This window comes from Lipophrys pholis (genome assembly GCF_963383615.2).
Source record: "Lipophrys pholis genome assembly, chromosome: 13".
NCBI classification, from domain to species: domain Eukaryota; kingdom Metazoa; phylum Chordata; class Actinopteri; order Blenniiformes; family Blenniidae; genus Lipophrys; species Lipophrys pholis.
The window spans coordinates 4,632,352-4,652,490 of NC_137632.1; the positions used below are offsets into that span (position 1 = coordinate 4,632,352).

At 39.4% G+C, this 20,139-nt stretch overlaps 1 protein-coding gene across 1 annotated transcript in view; it reads left to right on the top strand.

Annotated features, from left to right (window-relative positions):
- The window catches only part of uxs1 (UDP-glucuronate decarboxylase 1), a 59,920-nt gene that overhangs the window by 24,438 nt on the left and 15,343 nt on the right, over positions 1-20,139 (top strand). Inside the window, exons 6-11 of the mRNA XM_080479048.1 lie at positions 1,294-1,474; positions 3,790-3,894; positions 6,843-6,902; positions 7,354-7,475; positions 17,036-17,155; positions 18,424-18,467. Coding sequence (XP_080335174.1) covers positions 1,294-1,474; positions 3,790-3,894; positions 6,843-6,902; positions 7,354-7,475; positions 17,036-17,155; positions 18,424-18,467 — 632 coding nt within the window. The remainder of the gene's footprint in view (positions 1-1,293; positions 1,475-3,789; positions 3,895-6,842; positions 6,903-7,353; positions 7,476-17,035; positions 17,156-18,423; positions 18,468-20,139) is intronic.

The window sequence follows — 20,139 nt, forward strand, 5'->3', positions numbered from 1 at the left end:
TGCGCCATGTGTCGCTCCACTTCCTGTCCTCCTCTCCCGTCTTTGTAGCAGAGCTTCATATTTAGAACTTAAACTGTGAAACACTTTGCATGAAGCCTTCATGGACACAGCAACAGATGAAAAGCATTGCTAACATCATAGCAAAAAAAACAAACCAACTCTGAACATTAAAAAGTTAATCCATTGGCTACCTCGAGATGTGACGATTTGGAGGAGCAGTACTTTTGAAAGATGTGACGTGACCACAGGTGACATCATGATCACAAGTTTGTACACATTATAAATAAAACCTGTGCAGAGGCCTGGCAGGTTGAGGGATTTCCCAACATAGATATGATCTCAAACAAACCATCATACAGGATTTATTATTTTTTTTAAATTTTTTCAAGGACACCAGTGGTTTGATCAAGTATGTCCCCAGACACCAATTGAAGCACCTTGAGAATGTTTTGATGTAGAACCCAGAGCGAGGAAGCGCCTCCAGCGAAGAGCAGCAGGGGGAAATCCTCTTTGAAGAAGTGGTGAACCAATCTTCATAGAGTTATGCAAGACGTTTCTCAGAAACGCTCCTGAAAAATCCTATTCATCACAAAGGAAAGACATGCGAAAAGTAAAAACACAAAACAATGAGCGGTGTTGAAACTTTTAACATGTTTGTGGTATTGCACTGCAGCAGAATGAGCTTGACTATTTTGTGTGATGCTGCTCATTGTTGTCAGTGAATCCAGGGATGCAGCTTGTGCTCTCCTCCAGCAGGCTTATGTCGCTCATCAAATTGGACGCAACCTTATATTTGCTTGACCTTGTGCAGCAGATGCCTATACACACTTAATTTCGAAGGAAATCGATGCAATACAGTTTTACACAGAAGCAGTTTTAATCTTCTTTGTGAATTATAGGCTTTTTTTTTTTTTTTTTTTTTAATAATGCAATTTGTTATGGTATTGTGGAAGTCGTGAAAGATGAGGGGGCCGGAGGAGTCGACTCGACTCTTTATTGCTTCCCACAGATTGACAGCTGACAAACATTCCAGCCACTGCATCATTTGGTGCTCTCCTTCACTTCCTAATTTATCTCAAACATCGCCTTTATGCATCACATAACTCTCGCTCCTTACCTGCTTCTGATGGGAGACCATCCCCAAAGATGCACACCACAGTGTTCACTTATGTCAAGTCTGTTTTCATCTCTGCACTGATGTATATATTATATTAATAGCATTTAAATGTATTGTCTTCATTGTCAATGTAAGTTGATGTATACTAATATAATATATGCGTGTTCTCTCTCTAGATAACTGGCGGAGCTGGGTTTGTGGGTTCCCATCTAACTGACAAACTGATGATGGATGGCCACGAGGTGACTGTGGTGGACAACTTCTTCACAGGGAGAAAAAGGAATGTGGAGCACTGGATTGGTCATGAGAACTTTGAGCTCATCAATCATGATGTGGTGGAGCCGCTCTACATTGAAGGTGAGCGGAAGAGGTGTTTGATTTACACAGATTACAACTGGTTCATAACTACTGTTGGTTGTCAAGCTTTGCCAGTGTTATTATCAAAATACAGTAAAACCTGGGTAGTATCACAAATAATGGTTATATATATGTAAATAATCCCCCTTTTCTCAGAGCAGGGATCTCGCTCTAAAGCCAGCCACTTTTTAGTTCAGGGGCCACATACAGTGCAATTTCATCTTCCTTTTCTCATTTCAGTGAAAAATTAGATAAATCATAGGTCTGTATAATTAAAACCACCTTATTTCCTCAGCATCTTGGAAAGGAAAATCCTCCTTTCTACTTTAGCATTTGAACGCACCAGGATGAGTCTGACAATAACAAGCCAATCAGAGGCCGCCTTTCAAAAGGTATATACCACATGGTATCAATTGACCAATCATGCTGCTTGTTACGGGGCATAATACAAACCGGAAGTCAGTTGTGGTAATGTACACGAGCCAATAATTTGCTATATTTTGCAGAAAAGGGATGAATTCATGCAAAACTAGACGATGACAAATAGTGATGGCCATTATTGACATATTTTAGAAGCTTTGAGCAACACGTCTGCTATTTTTTCAGTCGTCTTTTACGAAAATTGACCGTCCAAATGACGGCTGGACGGCTCGCTGCCTGAAACCATGTTGAGCATTTAGTGAAGGATCCACAATGTGAGGCCAAAGTCCACCTCTGAATTCTCCAACTTAGCTCCTTGACGTGCAGACTGTGTGTCAGAGCCCCGAGGTAAATTACATAAAAAAATGAGTGTCACGTTCTTGTGGGATATTCCAGGTGGCAGAGAATTTGGTATTCACATCAGTGACAGCATCATCAAAACCTCAAAGCCAGTAGGTAAACTGGAGGTGTGCATGTATTTAATAGATATGTCATCACCAAGTTCTCTAGAAAGCCTGATAGATACCACCCACTTCAATCTTGTGAGCTTTCGCTGGAAAATAATTGAGCTTGCAGGAGTGGGCTCGAACTTCGTGCAGATTGACAGAAACTACCAGGAGGATTTCGTTGGGTGATTAGCACCACTGATCTGAAGCTATCGAGGTGTTAAAATGACCAAAGTCTCCATCCAGCTTGTCCACGTGGGTCTATCAGAGCCTCGGGTGGATGTTCCTTGCCTTGATGTTGGGGGGCTGCGCCATCACCTGAGTTGTTGTGAGGGACAGATTAGAATGGTGGGGTTCTTCTGTCTTCCCATTGCAATGTGAAACCACTCAGAGTTTAGAAACAGATAAGTCTGTCACGGTTTGATAAATAACAATTTGCATTATTCTGTATTCCTTCAGTTCTGTTCCTCTGCACCACCAACTCACCTCATTTGGAAATATTGATCCCTCCGATTGTAGTTCTTTATTCCTGAGACGGCACACCTCTGTTGTACCGCTTCCGAGTTCAGCCTGCAGGACAACTTGATCCCACCTGAAAATATCCAGGTCCTGCCAGGATTTTAGACTGTGAGACTGAGGCATAACATTGGAGAAATAGTCCACAATAGTCCACTATAGAGAACATTAAATCACTCTATATACATAATGGTTGTGAAAAAGAGCATTGTGTCGTAGTGCAGACGTGCTCTCCATTTGAACACTAAGTAAAAACTCCCTTCTGCATTCCTAACTGGGTTTAAACTGAAGTACTTTACAGTACTCTAGGGACTAACTGAACCTGGTCTTCAACTCTGCACTACAACATCGACTGAATACAGTGATGCACCTGATGAAGGGTTGAAAGTAAAAGCATTAGAAAAACTTACTCTACATACAAGCTCAGTCTACATGCAGTCATTTGCAGGATGTCATAGATCAATCAATCATCATTTTCAACATTTATTTATACAGCCCTTTACAACACTCAATGTGACCAAAGTGCTTCACAGTAAATAGATATATATCTGATTATTCAGATGTATAGAAGGAAGCCAGGATGCCAAAAGCCTAAAATTAAATCTGTAATTAAAAAGCAAGTTCATATTTATCTGACTGCTTGTATTCATGAATGAGAAAAGTTAGCCATGAGAACATTCAGGATACAACACATAGCACTGTGGAATGGAATCATTGACGAGAGAATCAGAATCGAATCATGAGACCAGTGAAGATGCACAGTCCTGGTATATAGAGACTTAATTAGACCTTGTTCCATAAGCAAGTCTGATCTGCTTGGTGTAGCTGTTTTGTGAGCAGATGTGGAATAATGAGGAGGGCAGGCGCCTATTGATAAAAAGCCATATCATGTGACCATTCAGGTGGGATGATAGTTTCTGTTGCTCTTCACAGTGGACCAGATCTATCACCTGGCATCTCCAGCTTCACCGCCGAACTACATGTACAATCCCATCAAAACTCTCAAAACCAACACCATTGGAACACTTAACATGCTCGGTGAGTATCTTCATGTGTTCTGATCTTTTTTTATGTTGTGTTTAGCAAAGGACAGAGCTCAAGACAAGTGCAGTGGTGTGAGAAACTGTTTGCTCCCTTCCCGAATTCTTAATTTTTTGCATATTTTCCACGCTTAAATGTTTCAGATCATCAAACAAATGTAAACATTAGTTAAAGATAACTCAAGTAAACACAAACTGCAGTTTTTAAATGAAGGATTTGATTAATGAGGAAGAAAAAAATCCAAAGCTACATGGCCCTGTGTGAAAAAGTGTTTGTCCCCCAGGTCCTGTTAAAACAAAAATGTGGTAGATCACACCTGAGTTCAATTTCTGTAGCCACACCCAGGCCTGATTACTGCCTGATTACTGCACTCCTGTTCTCAATCTAGAAATTACTTAAATAGGACCTACCTGACAAAGTGAAGTAGACAAAGAGGTCCTCAAAAGCTATAGACATTCCAAGAGCCAAAGAAATTCAGGAACAAATGAGGAAAAAAAGTAATTGAATATAAGTCCGGAAAAGGTTATAAAGCCGTTTCTAAAGCTTTGAGACTCCAGTGAACCACAGTGAGAGCCGTTATCCACAAATGGTGAAAACAGGAGTGGCTGGCCGACCAAAATTACCCCAAGAGCGCAGCGACGACTCATCCAAGAGGTGACAAGAGACCCAACAACAACGTCTGAAGAACTGCAGTCATCAATTGCCTCAGTTAAGGTCAGAGTTCATGACTCCACCATAAGAAAGAGACTGGGCAGAAATGTTCCAAGACCAAAACCACTGCTAAGCAAAAAAAACATTATGGTTTGTCTCATTTTTGCCAGAAAACATCTTGATGATTCCCAAGACTTTTGTGAAAATATCCTGTGGACTGATGAGACAAAAGTTGAACCTTTTGGAAGGTCTGTGTCCCATTACATCACCAAAACATGGTGGCGGCAGTGTGATGGTCTGGGGCTGTTTTGCTGCTTCACGACCTAGAAGACTTGCTGTGATAAATGGAAGCATGAATGCTGCTTTCTACCAAAATATCCTGAAGGAGAGTGTCTGTTCCTGACCTCAAGCTGAAGGGTTCTTGGGTTCTTCTGCAGGACAATGATCCAAAACACACCAGCAAGTCTATGTCTGAATGGCTGCATAAAAACAAAATGAAGACTTTGGAGTGGCCTAGTCAAAGTCCTGACCTCCATCCTATTGAGATGCTGTGGCAGGACCTTAAAAAGGTGGTTCATGCTCGAAAACCCTCCAATGTGGCTGAATTACAACAATTTTGCAAAGACGAGTGGGCTAGAATTCCTCCACTGCGACGTAAAAGACTCATTGCAAGTTATCGCAAAGCCTTGACTGCAGTAGTTGCTGCTAAGGGTTGCCCAACCAGTTATTAGGTTGAGGGGGCAAACACTTTTTCACACAGGGCCTTGTAGCTTTGAATTTTTTTCTTTCTCAATAATAAAACCCTTCATTTAAAAACAGCATTTTGTGTTTACTTGTGATATCTTTGACTAGTGTTTACATTTGTTTGATGATCTGAAACATTTAAGTGTGGAAAACATGCAAAAAAGTAAGAAATCAGGAAGGGGGCAAGCACCTCTTCATACCACTGTATATATTTACCTTTATCCCTGTCCTAATCTTTAGGTTTATCAAAGAAGACTTGAATATTTTTTTATTTTTTCCTCTTATCATTGGGACAATGTGGAAATCAAATATGATCCTATCATCTGCGCTTTTCACAGATCCAGAATAACATAAACAGCATACCAAATACTAAACACAAGACACTTTGATTTAATGAAACAATAAAGCTCATTTTGAAGTTGTTGGCATGAGTGTGTTCACATACGGCTAATTATTTGCATAATACAGCCAAAACCTGAACTGTTTGATGTAAAATAGATGGTACAATCCTCAAAGCTTTTGGAATTGGGTTTTAAGAAGCGTTTTCAAAAACCGTTCCACAAGTTTTCAACAAATTCTTGAACGTCTCCCAAATTGTTTTAAATGCCGTCCTCTCTCAAACGTTGTTTTTATAGGCAATGAATTAATTAGATGTAAAATGCCTAATTTCTTATTTATACAACTACTTTTTCTGCCTTTCTATTGGCTCTGCCCTGCTTTCTTTGTGTTGGTGTCTACAAATTCAAAATTTCTATGCCTCCTTTCAACATTTCTACGTTTGAGCACAAAACCGAAAATAATTGTGTGATTTGGAATCAAAAACAGATTGCATAGTCCAACCGTATTTAAAGTTGGATTAATCTAGTGGCGCTAAAAAATTCAAAAAAGGTCTTGGTCTCATTAAATTCTCAACCTTTAACCATCTGCTTGCCGCCTGTGTCCTGAAAAATATGTTCTACTTGTTAAACATTCTTATCATTTTGTGTGTGAGTGAGAGAAACCTCCTCTTGCTTCACGCTCGGTGTTTATTAAGCTTTCACATGCAAAGTGTTAGAATCTATCGAATTCAGGTATTGGATTGCTATACATGAAGTGTTCTACAGCTGATATCTGCGGCGTGTTTCTCTCATGAGGCGTGTGCATTAAGAATGTGCTGCACTGAGGTCGCGTCGTGTTTACTAAAGCCTCCACAAAGCATAATACAGGCCATTGTTGGGAAATTCATGGTTATCGGTCGAAAACATTGTACAAATCAATCCCAAGAAAGAATTAATACCCTGACCAGGTTCAGATGACGTATCGCTCTCGTATGAATGTTTGTGATAGATCTGAGGAGATTGAAAGCGTTGTCACAAAAGCACCAAACAATTTTCCAACGCCATGTGTAGTTATCACAAACAATATTTTATAGATTGTGTTATATTGGCGGCGCTCCATTTAGTGTTATATTGTTTTTGCACAAACACGTATTTCTGCTAAATGTCACTGTTTAGAGTTTCTTTAATTGTAACAAAGTAAATTTTCTAACAGTGTTTTGTTGGGTGTCGTAGGTTTGGCCAAACGTGTTGGTGCAAGACTTCTCTTGGCTTCTACTTCCGAGGTTTATGGAGGTAAGAAAGATTTGCGCCACACTGTCGAGTGTCATTTATGTAAGTGAACTGAACTGTGGAATGCTTGGACATTGCCAAACTTTCTAAACGTCTTTAATAAATGCTTCATAATGTTCTCTGTATGCCATTTAAGAAGTGGATGGAGGTTTTGATGTGCTGCAGTGGCAAATTCCAAAATCCTCCAAATCCCCCAAAATGCCACATCTGCCATTTTCCCCCCCGATGACTGTTTCACGCGGTAGCGGTTGTAATTTACGGCGTAATATTAATGACCCCGAGGCAGCATTTTTCACCACTCAGAATCTTCTCTTTGTACAACGAGGCCTTATCAGACAGAAATAATTCAGTCAGAAACAAATATCAGCAGACTCTAAACTTCTCCAGTGTATTTTATCTCGAGGCGTTTCATCTCATCTGCTGAGCACGTAAATGAAGCTGTTATTTGTTTCAGATCCAGAAGTTCACCCCCAAAATGAGGAGTACTGGGGTCATGTCAACCCAATTGGTCCTCGGGCGTGTTACGATGAGGGGAAGCGTGTTGCAGAGACTATGTGCTACGCCTACATGAAGCAGGTATTGTTGTTCTAAATTTGTTGCACACGTTGGTGGAAATAGATTTATTTCTTCATAATAGTTGATTATCGGTACGAATACTCCTTATTAAATTTTCATCTTTTCAAGTCTTTATTCAAGATAATCTCAGTATAGAGTCAAGAAAACAAAAGGTTCTTTTGTCGCTGCAACTTTATAAAGTTGTATAAGTTACAGTCTGACGTCCTCTGTGGAATAAAAAAACTTCTGCTCTACTTAAGGCCACTATTCACTGCAATTGGCAAAGGGGCACTTGTAGCACTTTCTTTGATTGTGGCGTTAAATCTGTTGTAACACGTCGTGCAGTGAGTCGGATCACAGATGGCTGTTTTTACGGTCGTATGGTGGCATGTCTGTTGCTGGCAGACGGTTTGGGCTGAATTACTGGGCTTTTTACACACAACTATCTCAGTTTCACAGTGAAAAGTCTGACGCAGAGGGGAATAGCCATATCGGTTTCAGATGATAGAAATGAAACAATAACCTATTTTTTATTTTTTAAAGAAGAAGAAGAAGAATCCGCGTATTATGACCACACCACAGCAGATGTCCCTGCTGTCAGGTCAGAACAGGAACCCTGAGGATACAGTTCACACAGGCTCACTAAAACTTTAACAGATTTAGTGTAAACAACATGAAAGTGTGACTCCATGCTGTCCCGTATCAATAGCTTGTTGTGACACCTTTGGCCTTTAGTATCAGTTGAGCATTGTTTATGTCACAGCCTACCTGGGTGCGGTTTCTGTCCATCCTTTAAATGATCACAGCCTGTCGTCTTCCAGTGGCTACTTCCAGCAGGATAACATACCATGCCACAAAGCTCAAATCATCTCAAACTGGTTCTTTGAAAACAACAAGGAATTTACAGTTTAAATTGCCCCTCAGAGTAACCAGCTCTCAATCCAGTAACAAAATACCTTTGGGGTATGGTTGAAAGTGATATTTACATCATGGATGTTCTGTGTCAACTGTGACGCTCTCATGTCAATACGAATTAAAATATCTATGGTATGAGTCCAGCACCTTGTTGAATCTCTGACATGAAGAGTTAGGGCAGATCTGAGGCAAAAGAAGGTCCTGAAGTCACTTTAAATGCCCCTAAAATCAATGGTTGGTCCTTGGTTTGCTTCTTTGAGAGACACATGTTGTTGTTTTTGTGTACTGAAGTACGTTGCTGTGGGTGTATCAACTATTACACTTAAGAAAGCCAAAACCTCACAGTCTGCAGCAGTAACGATGCAGTTAATCCCATGCTACTCTAGAACCCAAGTAACAAACTCACATTGAAAAACTTCTGCCGTTTGGCTTTTGACTCTGTGATTTTTCACAGTAAAGGATGTCACTAATGATTTGAACATGATTCTCCACAAGGGATGATTTCTGACTCTGTGCGGAGTGAGTTCACGTGTTGTCAAAACGTTATAATTGGAGAATTATGAAGGTTTCTCAAGAGTTCATAAACCCCTTTCAAAGAATGGAAATTGTGGCCACCTGGGATGCAAACTGGATGTAGCAAAATAAATCGACAAGTCATTGATCAGAAAAAAACAGTAATGATTAGGTCTTAGGCTTTGTTCTATCGCCCCAAATCAGAAATTATTGTTGGTGCATGACCAAACACACCACTTCAATGCATTCGATACGTTTGGAACTCAATGTCACTCGTCAACAAGCCAACTTGAAATTGTAAAAAATTGATTTGATACTATATTTGCATTAAAAAATAGCATAAAGTATTGAAAGATCCAGTGATGTGCAGCGTCCGGTCTGCGAGCAGTGCGACTTCAGCTTGGATCTGCTCACTGACTGACAGGCACTGGTTTTATAACCGGCTTTCTGAGGGAAGTCGACAAAACTAAAAGGTAATAAGAAGAGGTTTTATCAGTTCAGCCAACATGACTGAAAATAAATTGCTTGTAATGGAAACATTATCCTTCTAAGTAGTGTGGAATAGAAACAAAAAAGAAACATGACAGTTTCAATTACACGCAGAAATAACTCTGCACAGCACCTTCTCACCATAATAATCTGATACAGATTCCTGTTGATTTACCACAATCTATTTTTGCTGTTTCATTTTTCTCCCCAACGCAATGACACTGTCTGCTCGTTTTTCTAAACTCATGTTTTTTTTTTTTAATACATTTCTTTCAGCCTAGGTAGGATGATCGTCATATAATCAGTTCTTTCTTTCTTTCCCTTTGTTATATCCATAATTGGTCTTGTTATATAATGAAATAAATCCAATGGCATGTTTCTGCACATGAATGTGTGTATGTCTGCATTTTTGCTGCATAATGTAATGTTCTAAAATTTAAAATAGTCAGAATACTAGTATAGTAATATATAAAGTATATTATCGTGCAACCTTTCTCCTAATTTTATTAGGAGTTTCTGTATTAAAGGTGTTTTTCAGAGGTAAATTTAGTATCGCTGGCGTCATGTAAACAAATCTTGTAACTAGTCTGTGTTGAGTTCTATGATGAAACATTCAGCAAAGCTCTTCACAATTTCATTTATTAAGGCTCTTTGATTTTGACTTGATTGACAGCAGCCTTTGATGATCAGATATGAGTGACTTCTCTTGCCTTTCCTTCAGGCAGGTGATATTTATTTATCTGCCTCGTCTCCTGCTCCTCCTCAGGAGCTCATTATCTTTTTCACACTTGCACAGAGAATTCTTAGAAATTGGTGGCTTTCAGAGTCAAACTGTCAATCGCTTGTGCGCATGGAAGAGAATATCAAACTTTACATCTGTTGCCCAGTCATGTAATCGAAATTCATTAACATTTAAAAGTTAGACGTTATGAAAGTGTTACGCAATTTGTGGGGGGGGGAAACGGGCACTGGGGGGGGGGCGATGACGAAGACGACGACTTTAAATGCCAGGTGACAAGAAATAATTAAACAAAGAATATAAACAAAGCCAGACAAAAGCACACAGGTTTTCACGCCAATACATACCGACAAGGACAGCTCTTGGTTCTACTCCTTTATGTCGATATTAACACTTCTTTTGAACCTATTTACTCACTAAAATGACAACACAAGACCCAGCATTTGTCATCAGAAAAAGTGGTCATTCAATTGTGAAGCGTACATCTGGTTCGATTATCAGAGAAACGACACAGAGCAGACTTGGCCTGGTGTCAGATCTGCTGATTTTCTTAAACATGTGAGTGGCAGCTCAACATTTGTGGAGTCCTGCTTGAGTGAACGTGTCACGTGAAATGCTCAACCTGCGCCATTCAGATTGATAGTCGTGTTTTTCCTGCAGTGGTTTCTTTTTGTACATTTAAGGATAGAATTATAAATGTGTAAATAGCTCTTTTGATGGCTTTAAAGCCGAGCATTCTGGGTGCCTGTTCAGTTTCAACATCTGGTCTCTTCAGGAGGATCTTTATTCTGACAGCAAAATAAATGTGTTGTAGGTGCAGAATGTACCTTTATTTATGGTGCTCAGTGTATTGGGTGTCAAGTTAATTGGCAGGTGGACTATATATTGGGAACCTTTCTTTGTTGGTAACAGTTTTTCTTTTTTTTTTTTTTCCCCACTGTAGCGAGGTACACGGATGAATGTATTGGAAATATGAGCATGTTTGTACTGGACACTGAGTTTTGAATGCTAAGAAAAGAGCGAGGTGTTTAATTGGAAAAAAGGCTTTCCTTCATCAGACGCACCAACAGGCGTCAATTAAGATCCTGCTGCAGCATCTCTGGCTAAAGCGTGAGCTTGGCTTCTTTTGGTGAAATGTTTATTTGGAATATCAAGGTACGAAACCAAAAAAATAAGGAAAAAAGAAAAACAACAAAGTTTTCCTCTCAAATAAATCGATAACTCAATAACAGTAATAATAATATAAAAATAAATTAAGACAAACATAATCAGATGAATATTCGAAAAGGAGTGAGAAGTAAAACTTATTTACTCACACCCCTTGTCCTCAAGTGAATAGCATAATTAATTTCCTTCCATCTCTTACACACACACACACACACACACACACACACACACACACACACACACACACACACACACACACACACACACACACACACACACGTCCTGTGCAGTACATAGAATATATATACATACACGTCCATTCATACATATCTACAGACATAAACACCTATACCCACACACAAGCACACATAGTACACACATAATGCATAACGCGAATGCTGTAAGATGTACTTAACATTCTATAATATATGCACACTAATTAAACACTCATGTTAATGCATTATTACATATAAACATACACACACAGCCTAATACATTCATCCATTTACACATGTACAGTCCCACATATAAATCTACATGTACCATACAAGCACAATACACACAAACACTACACACAAACACTACAAGCGAGACGAGCAAAACTAATCAATGCAAGGAAAGAAACGAACAATAGAATTAACCAAAATAAATGACTAGACATTTGCCCCTTAAATAGCCTAGTGATGTTCCACACCTTCTTCATCTTCATACCTTTTGAAAATCATAATTTTATACAGCATTTTAAACTGTCTCATATTTGAACATTGCTTCAATTCCACAGTAAACCCGTTCAGTAGTCTCACCCCGCATACTGAGAGACAAAACCCTTTTCTGGTCGTACGAAATCTTGGTTCTTTAAAGTTACACTTCCTCCTTAGATTATAAGACTCTTCATCATTTTTGAACAATTGCTGAATATTCCCTGGTAATAGATTATGTTTTGCTTTGAACATTATTTGTGCTGTTTGGTATTGCACAATGTCAGTCAGCTTGAGTAATTGTGACTTCAGAAATAAAGTGTTTGTGTGTTCCTGATGAGCGGCTGTGTGAAGGATCCGTATTGCTCTTTTCTGAAGGATATTTATTGAAGATAATGTGGTTTTGTAGTTGTTGCCCCAAACTTCAGCACAGTACTGCAAATAAGGAGAGACTAGTGAACAGTATAGAGTATGGAGCGATCTGCCATCCAAGACCTTCTTTGCGTTATTCATTACTGCGATGTTTCTTGAGACTTTGCTCTGTATATGTTTGATATGTGGTTTCCAGCTCATTTTGTCGTCTATAATTACCCCCGGAAATTTAATTTCATGAACTCTCAATTTCGACCCCCTCTACTTTTATTTTTACCTGTGCGTTCATTTTACAATTGCCAAATAACATTACTTTTGTTTTTCCTAAATTTAATGATAATTTCTTGCTGCCAAACCATTTTTTTAATTGGTTAATTTCTGTAGTTATTTCCTCCTGCAATTGTACTATATTATCCCCCGAGTGAAAAATATTAGTAACATCAGCAAACAGTACAAAATGCAGTAGCTTAGAAACCTTACACATATCATTAATATATAAAATTAAAAGTTTGGGACCCAATACTGACCCCTGTGGGACGCCACAATCTCCAGACATGAGGAGTAGTCACCCAACTTTACAAACTGCTGCCTCCCACTTAAATAGCTTTTGACCCAATCAAGCACTATTTTCCTGACACCATTTCTTTCCAGCTTATTGATTAATATGTCATGGTTGATTGTGTCAAATGCTTTCTTCAAGTCTATGAACACCCCTGCAGCATATTTCTTGTGGTCTATAGCATTGGTGATTAGTTCTATTGCTTCAGTTATTGCCAGTGTTGTTGATCTATTTGATCTAAATCTATACTGATTCTCTGCAAGTATGTTGTTTTTCTAAGAATGAGTCCAATATGTTGTTAAAGAGTTTTTCCAGTATTTTTGAGAATTGTGGTAATAATGAGACGGACTATAGTTAGTGAAATGATGCTTGTTCCCGGTTTGAAATGAAACATTCCATATGTATGTTAATGGTTTGGAGATGCCTTCTATTACCCTTTTCACTAGTGACATATCAATATCATTACAATCTGTAGAGTTTTTATTCTTGCTTTTTGTGACAATATCCAATATTTCCTGTTCTGTCACAGCTTTAAGAAACAAAGAACAAGGATTTCTTTCTAGTATATGCTCTCCATAATTCCCAGTATCAGGGATCTGTTTTGCTTGTTCAGGTCCAACGTTTACAAAGAATTCATTAAATCTGTTAACTACTTCATTCATGTTATAATTTTCCACATTCTTATCAATAAAATTCTTTGGCTCAATATTGCATTATGTTTTATTTAATATTTTTGCCTTTATTGCTAACAAATTACATAATTTGTCTGCGTGAACACCACAGATGTTGTGGTATCAAAGGCAACGTAGCATCAAGTGTTTGTTTTATTTTATTTAATTTTTTTGTTTTTTGTTTTTTTTGGGGGGTTGCACTGTGGTAGATTGCCATCTCGTTCACACGTGCTGAGAATGTTATGAGAACAATAAGGTTCTTCTTACAAATAAATAGACGCCATGAAATCTATTTTTAAAGTTTTATGGCCGCACGGTGGCGCAGTGGTTCGCCTCACAGCAAGAAGGTGGTGGGTTCGAAAATGTGGCAAATATGTGTGGAGTTTCTATGTTCTCCCTGTGTGTGCGTGGGTTTCCTCCGTGTACTTCAGTTTCCTCCCACATTCCCAAAAACATGCACTGGGGGTACCTGAGCAAGACCCCCCCCCCCCCCCAATTAACAGCATTGCAAGTTTGATGCATTGTTTTAATTGAAACTGGACAGGCTGCACAGGCTTTGTCATCTACTTGTGGCATCCAGTTGAATTATAACTGCTGGGAAGTGATACGACCACATGTCCTTCAGCACGTCATCACATATAAACATATAGATAATGTATTATCTTAATATATTTTCAATCACTGTTTCAACATACATTTAATCCATTCAGGCACTGCAATCCGCCTTTGACTCTATAATCTAGCGGGTGAGGAAATCCAAATGAGTACACGCACATTCACCCACACCTTTAAGGCCATTTCATGCACGATGAGAACAAGACGAAATGTTTGCAGTCCAGAGTCCTGCTGAGCAAAAGGACATAATTTTGTTCAGAAGGACCTCGGACTGCCGAACCAAATTGGCAGTGCCAACCATCCGAGCCGAAGTTTGGCAGTGCAAGGGGAGAGACCTGTTATGGCAAACAGCCAGAGCCTGTTAAATTGCCTTTAAACTTTTAAATTAGGGTTGCATTGGATCTCAAGCTTTTGAAATATCTCATCAAATCAATTTAGGTTTACTCTTGAACTTTACAAAGAGAATAACGTTATTCATAACTGAAACTGAGGCTGAAAGCAGAAACATGCTGCGTTTAGAGTGACAGCCTAATCAGTCCTCATGGCCTGCAGATAGACCCTGAAAACATAATGAGCTGCTTGGGAAATGACATATGGATGAAATATGGGTGTGTCATAGAAAGACAGCAGGTGTAGTCAATAAAGCGACTTTGTGCAAACAGCAAGGTTCCTTCACCAGAAAACACTCACTACTTTATCGGCTTTGTCTCCTACTGAATTGCCGAAAACACAATAAAAAAAAGTTGTTTGCTGTCTAATTTGGTGGAAATATAGAAAGTTTAGGTTCTTGCCTACAATCTTTAAATTCTCATCTTCTCAGGTTGCTGCTTGCTGTTAAACATCATTTTGTTTTTCATACATGGCAATACTGCTCATTCATTAATTTATTCAATCTATGTGGAAGCACACAACATGCAGGGTGGAAATGACGTAATGAAACGAGGCTGTTCTCCAATGTATTCCTAATAAGTAGCATGAGAGGTGCAAGGCATGTACAGATGAATAAAAATTTCTGAACCTAAGCAAAACACGAAGGCTGTAGATTACTGCACACCATCATTTATATCTGAGGTCTGTGGACATCCTCCTCTTGCTAGACCTCTTCATCATGCTGTCCTGGTTGTGTCCTTGTTCTTTACCGTACTGAATATATTTGCGGGTCGTATCTATTGAATTTCATGTTCTACTTTATTCTAGAGAACAATCTACATAATCTTCATGTTTTTATTCATGTTTTATGACAAAAACTGGGTCTATAGCACTAGAAATAGTATGTAGTGATGCACGAGGCTGACCTAAAAAGGCCATGGATTTTAAAAAAGGAAGAGAAGTTGATATCTTTCATTTGCTATCCATCATGGAGTTGGCCTCCTTTCCTCTTTGCTGACAAGAGGAAGTGAAAGCCTTTCAAGGAAAATATCGTGAAAATCTTTTGAGCAGTGGAATACTGCCAATTTTCCCAGTACCTTACTGATGCTAATTCTGATTCAGAATGAGAATTGGAAAAACAGAGGCCTTCAACATCAGCTTGTTTATGCATGAAATGGTTTCCAGGCAAAGCAGCACGTGACACACAATTACTGCTGACACTGTGAAGACTAGTTACTATTCAGCCATAGATCAACAGGCAAGTGGTCTGTAAAGTAGGCCAGTGTTAACACGAATGACAAATTGTTGTAATTTGTCTTGAGCCTACAAATTAAAGAAAGGCCGCATCTGGTGCACAGTAAGCATGTATGTATTTCTGAAATGGCACGCATACGCATGTTTTCCTTACAACAGTCATGAAAAGCCCATGGAAGCATCTGGAAAGATTGATGCCGGCAGAGCACACATGTGTAAGAAATGGCTCAAGCATGAAATTTAACAGTGCTATATTTCATTTATTTATAATTTAACCAGGAAAAAGAAACTCATTGAGATCAAGATCTTTTACCTGACCAAGAAGTCCGCAGCACACGTCACATCATCAGATTTCAAACCAACACATTTAACAGTATACAATAGTTATAATGTTTAAATGCAGATGACTGGAGTGCTCGGCCGGTTTCACAGAAATGAGGATGAAATTGCACAGTTCAAAGGAAATATCATGCTTTACCAGATGAATATCTGTTTTCTCAATATATAGAGCAGCTTAGATCAACAAAAGCACATGAGGTCTGCCTGACACAGGCTCTCATCATATCCCACTTTGCTTATGGCGACTCTTTTCCTTGCATCCTCATTCACCCATCTATTGAAGATTTTGGGTAGCCCATCAGAAAATGTCACCCTGCTGCCCAATATCCTTCACCTGCGCCCCTTCGAACCTACCTTGGAATTTAAATCCTCGCCAAACAAAATAAAGTATCTCCTACCTATTTTTTTTATTTTGTATTGCACACACTCCTCATCACTAGAAGTTGTCTGGCACTCCCACCACGACCGAGCCCCAAGTGACATGCTAGATAACTCCCCTATTTTATACCCGGGTGAAACAAGCCACCAAACTCCATGTACTCTGCTGAGCGAGATCTTCTCTGTCTTCAAGTAAACACTAATGATGGCTCTCTTGTGAACAACTTTGCAAATGATTATGGCACGTGGGGATAAAGCACATTTGAAACGGCACTTCTAGTACTTGGGTTTTGTTTGTTGCTGCATTGCTTTTGACGCCCATTGGGCTCAATCTCTGCCCCGTGGCACTAAGTCTGTTATCTTCTGAGTCTTTGCCTGTTTTGTAGGGTTTTTCCACATACACTGCAGCACCTTAAAAGCATCTGTTACATAAATGTGTGAAGCCAAAGCAACCACACTCATTAGCCCCTGAATGACTGGCCTGCTCTTTTCCCTGCTTGCAGGAGGGAGTCGAAGTGAGAGTGGCGAGGATCTTCAATACGTTTGGCTCACGGATGCACATGAATGACGGCCGTGTTGTCAGCAACTTCATCCTCCAGGCACTACAAGGCGAACCTCTCACTGTAAGCATGCAAAGCATTTTAGTTTGAGTATTCAATGATGGTTTTTCTAGGTACTTGAGACAAAACTCACCATTAAGTAATTCACTGAGTGTTTTTGTTGGTGGAATGCACTCAGATGATGCTTGATGAGACTTGCTGCTTTTGTGGAGCATCTTTAAGCATATAAAGGCATGATTCTCTCTTATCAAGTTTTATAAAGCACCAATTGGCACTCAACTTTTCAATAAAAAGTAGGAAATATCCAAGAGTGTAACTCTATCAGGGGGCCATCTAACTAGGCCTGTTAGGTTTAGGGGATAGTAACAAGAGAAAAGATCGGGATAGACGAACTTGTTAATTTAGTGCAGGTCAAAGAAGTACACATTCTAAACATGATATAGTGGAAAAAAGAGCAAAGGGAGAACAGATGAGAGGAAATGGAGACATACGGTTAATGTCAATCAGTGATGAGCTCTGTGTACGAGTATCAGAGGTTAATATTGGAAAAAAGACATGAAATTGAATCGGTAATTGCAGGCGGAGATGCTCTCTGAGCCTGTTAAACACCTCAAGGGAATAACAGTAGTAGTTTCTTGCATATTTGCTCCTCTTCCATCATTTCTGTTATACCCTTTTAATCTTTCCCACGGCTCCCGGTGGTACTGCAACATTTGATGCTTATACATAACGATTCAGGAGATTTGATAAAGTAATAACAATGTAGAACAAAGTGGATAGAGCTTAGGAAAAACAAATATGTCCATGAAATTAGTTCTTTCAGCAGTCTAAACCAAAAGCAGCCTATCTAAGAAAATGACCAAGATTAAACTGTACCTCTGGATGTAACTATCATCAAGTACAATAATCTTTAACAAGGTCAGACTGAGAGAGATATAAACAATTAGTCAAACTATTCATATATTAAAGAATATCATCTCTTTGTTTAAGTGGACATTGTAGTGTAGCCAAACCCAACAAAAGTGCATTTATTGTTTTATATATTGTCTAAATCAGTATTTCAGGTATTTGACAATTTTTCAGTATTTTTATTCGACATATACAAGACACCGGGGGAAAGGGCGCAGGGGAATGATAAACAGGGGTCTCGGATGCTGAGGGCTTTCTTATTTAACCCATGCTTTCGCTCCATGCACCCCCCTGCCATGAATGCTGAGTATAGATCTACTGTTTTAAACATGATAACACAAATTCACCTTGACCTTGACATTTTATAGTGTCTCCACGTTTACCATGCAGGAAGGATAATACATTTCCTGTTTCTCTTGAAGGTTTATGGTACCGGTTCCCAAACAAGAGCCTTCCAGTATGTAAGGTAAGAAAGTTCTAGCCATTTCAATTTAATTCCTGATGTGTTTCTCTTTGAAGATGAATGACGCTTTATAGAAAATTTATTTGATTGTATTTTAAAGTGTCACAAAGGGTTGATGCTTAGTTGCACAGCTCTGCTATGCAGACTTGTTTCTCCCATCATTCTAAAACAACTTCATATTGCATCATGAATAAAAATGCCCCTAAACAGCTGCTTTTAAATACTTTTAAACAGTTTTCGGTAAATTTTTAGTTGCCAAATTACAGTTGTAATTAGATAAGATAAAGGACTAATCACCTGGTATTCACACAGTCTCCCTTAAATTGTCTTTAAATCAATTCTTAAATTTCATTAGGAAAAAAATGACACATACAGAGCTCTGACCCTTTTTCATGCCACAACTTCCTGTCGCAAGAGTAAACGTGAGATTTTGACTGGTATGGTTGTTTGGAGCGTGCTGATTGGCCGCAGGAACTGTCAGTTCTGTAGCACTGTGTGTGATAGCGGTCCTTTGCTCAGACACAAAAATTTTAAATAAGAAATGGTCGTGGAGCTGTCCACAAACATCCACGCCACAGAGCAACACGCCCTGGAGATTTAAAATGAAATTTAAGGGTCATTTGTAAATCGCACGGGGTTCAACGTTTATACTAGTCCCGTTAGCATTGAGCATTAGCATCTAGTGCTAGCTCGGTTAGCACTTAGCTGCTGTCTATCTAGCTTAATTCAATTCAATTGAATTCAACTTTATTGATAAAGCGCCAAATACAACAGTCATTTTAGAGCAATTTTACAGAAAAAACCCAACAATCCCATATGAACGAGCACAAGCGACTGTGGAAAGGAAAAAAATTCCTTTTATATAGGAAGAAACCTGCAGAACCAGGCTCAGAGGTCGCGGCTTTCTGCAATTCCAGTTTGGGTGAGGGGATAGAAGAAGAGAAAAGGACAGGACAGACAAACCAGACAGAGATCCACTTGTTGCAGAGGGATCAGGGCAGGAGGCGTCAGGGTCTCATACACAATAAAGCATAACGATACACAAGCGTTGAGACTTACCGATTGCACTGCAGGAGAGGACCTGGTGGTTGGAATCTTTCAAAAAGCAGGTTTGACGTCATCTTCGCCTCGTATTGTCCCAAATTAGTGAAACACTAAGTCGCAAAATGTCTAGCACACACGAAGAGCAACTGGGAGAGTCGCAGGAACAATGTTGTAGATAAATTTAATCCACTGGTCACTGGTAGGTTGGTCCACCAAGGCAGGGACAATGAATACACTTTGGTGTTGATTTTGGCAACCAACAACAGAGCAGTTTACACGGGAGCAACGTTTAGACATCCTTCTCACAACTCGTCAGTGATGGCGGCGCCACAGCAGGCGAAGCCGTTGATTTCAAGTGGTGGGCAGGGCGGGGTGGTGGAACAGAGGTGGGCTTTTGAGGTAGCCTCCTGTGATGCCGTCACAGGAGCACAATCAAAATCTCCAGTTTTGAGGCACATGTCCATCTGGGCAAATTCTGGTTTGAACAAGGAGCCCAAACAAGAAAAAAAGAGATTGAAAAATTTGCAATCTCCAGATTTTCAGGCAAGTATCAACTGAGGTCCAACACCAATAAACACATTTTAATGAGGCAAAATGCAATTTCTGGGTGATGACTCCATTAAGTATCCAA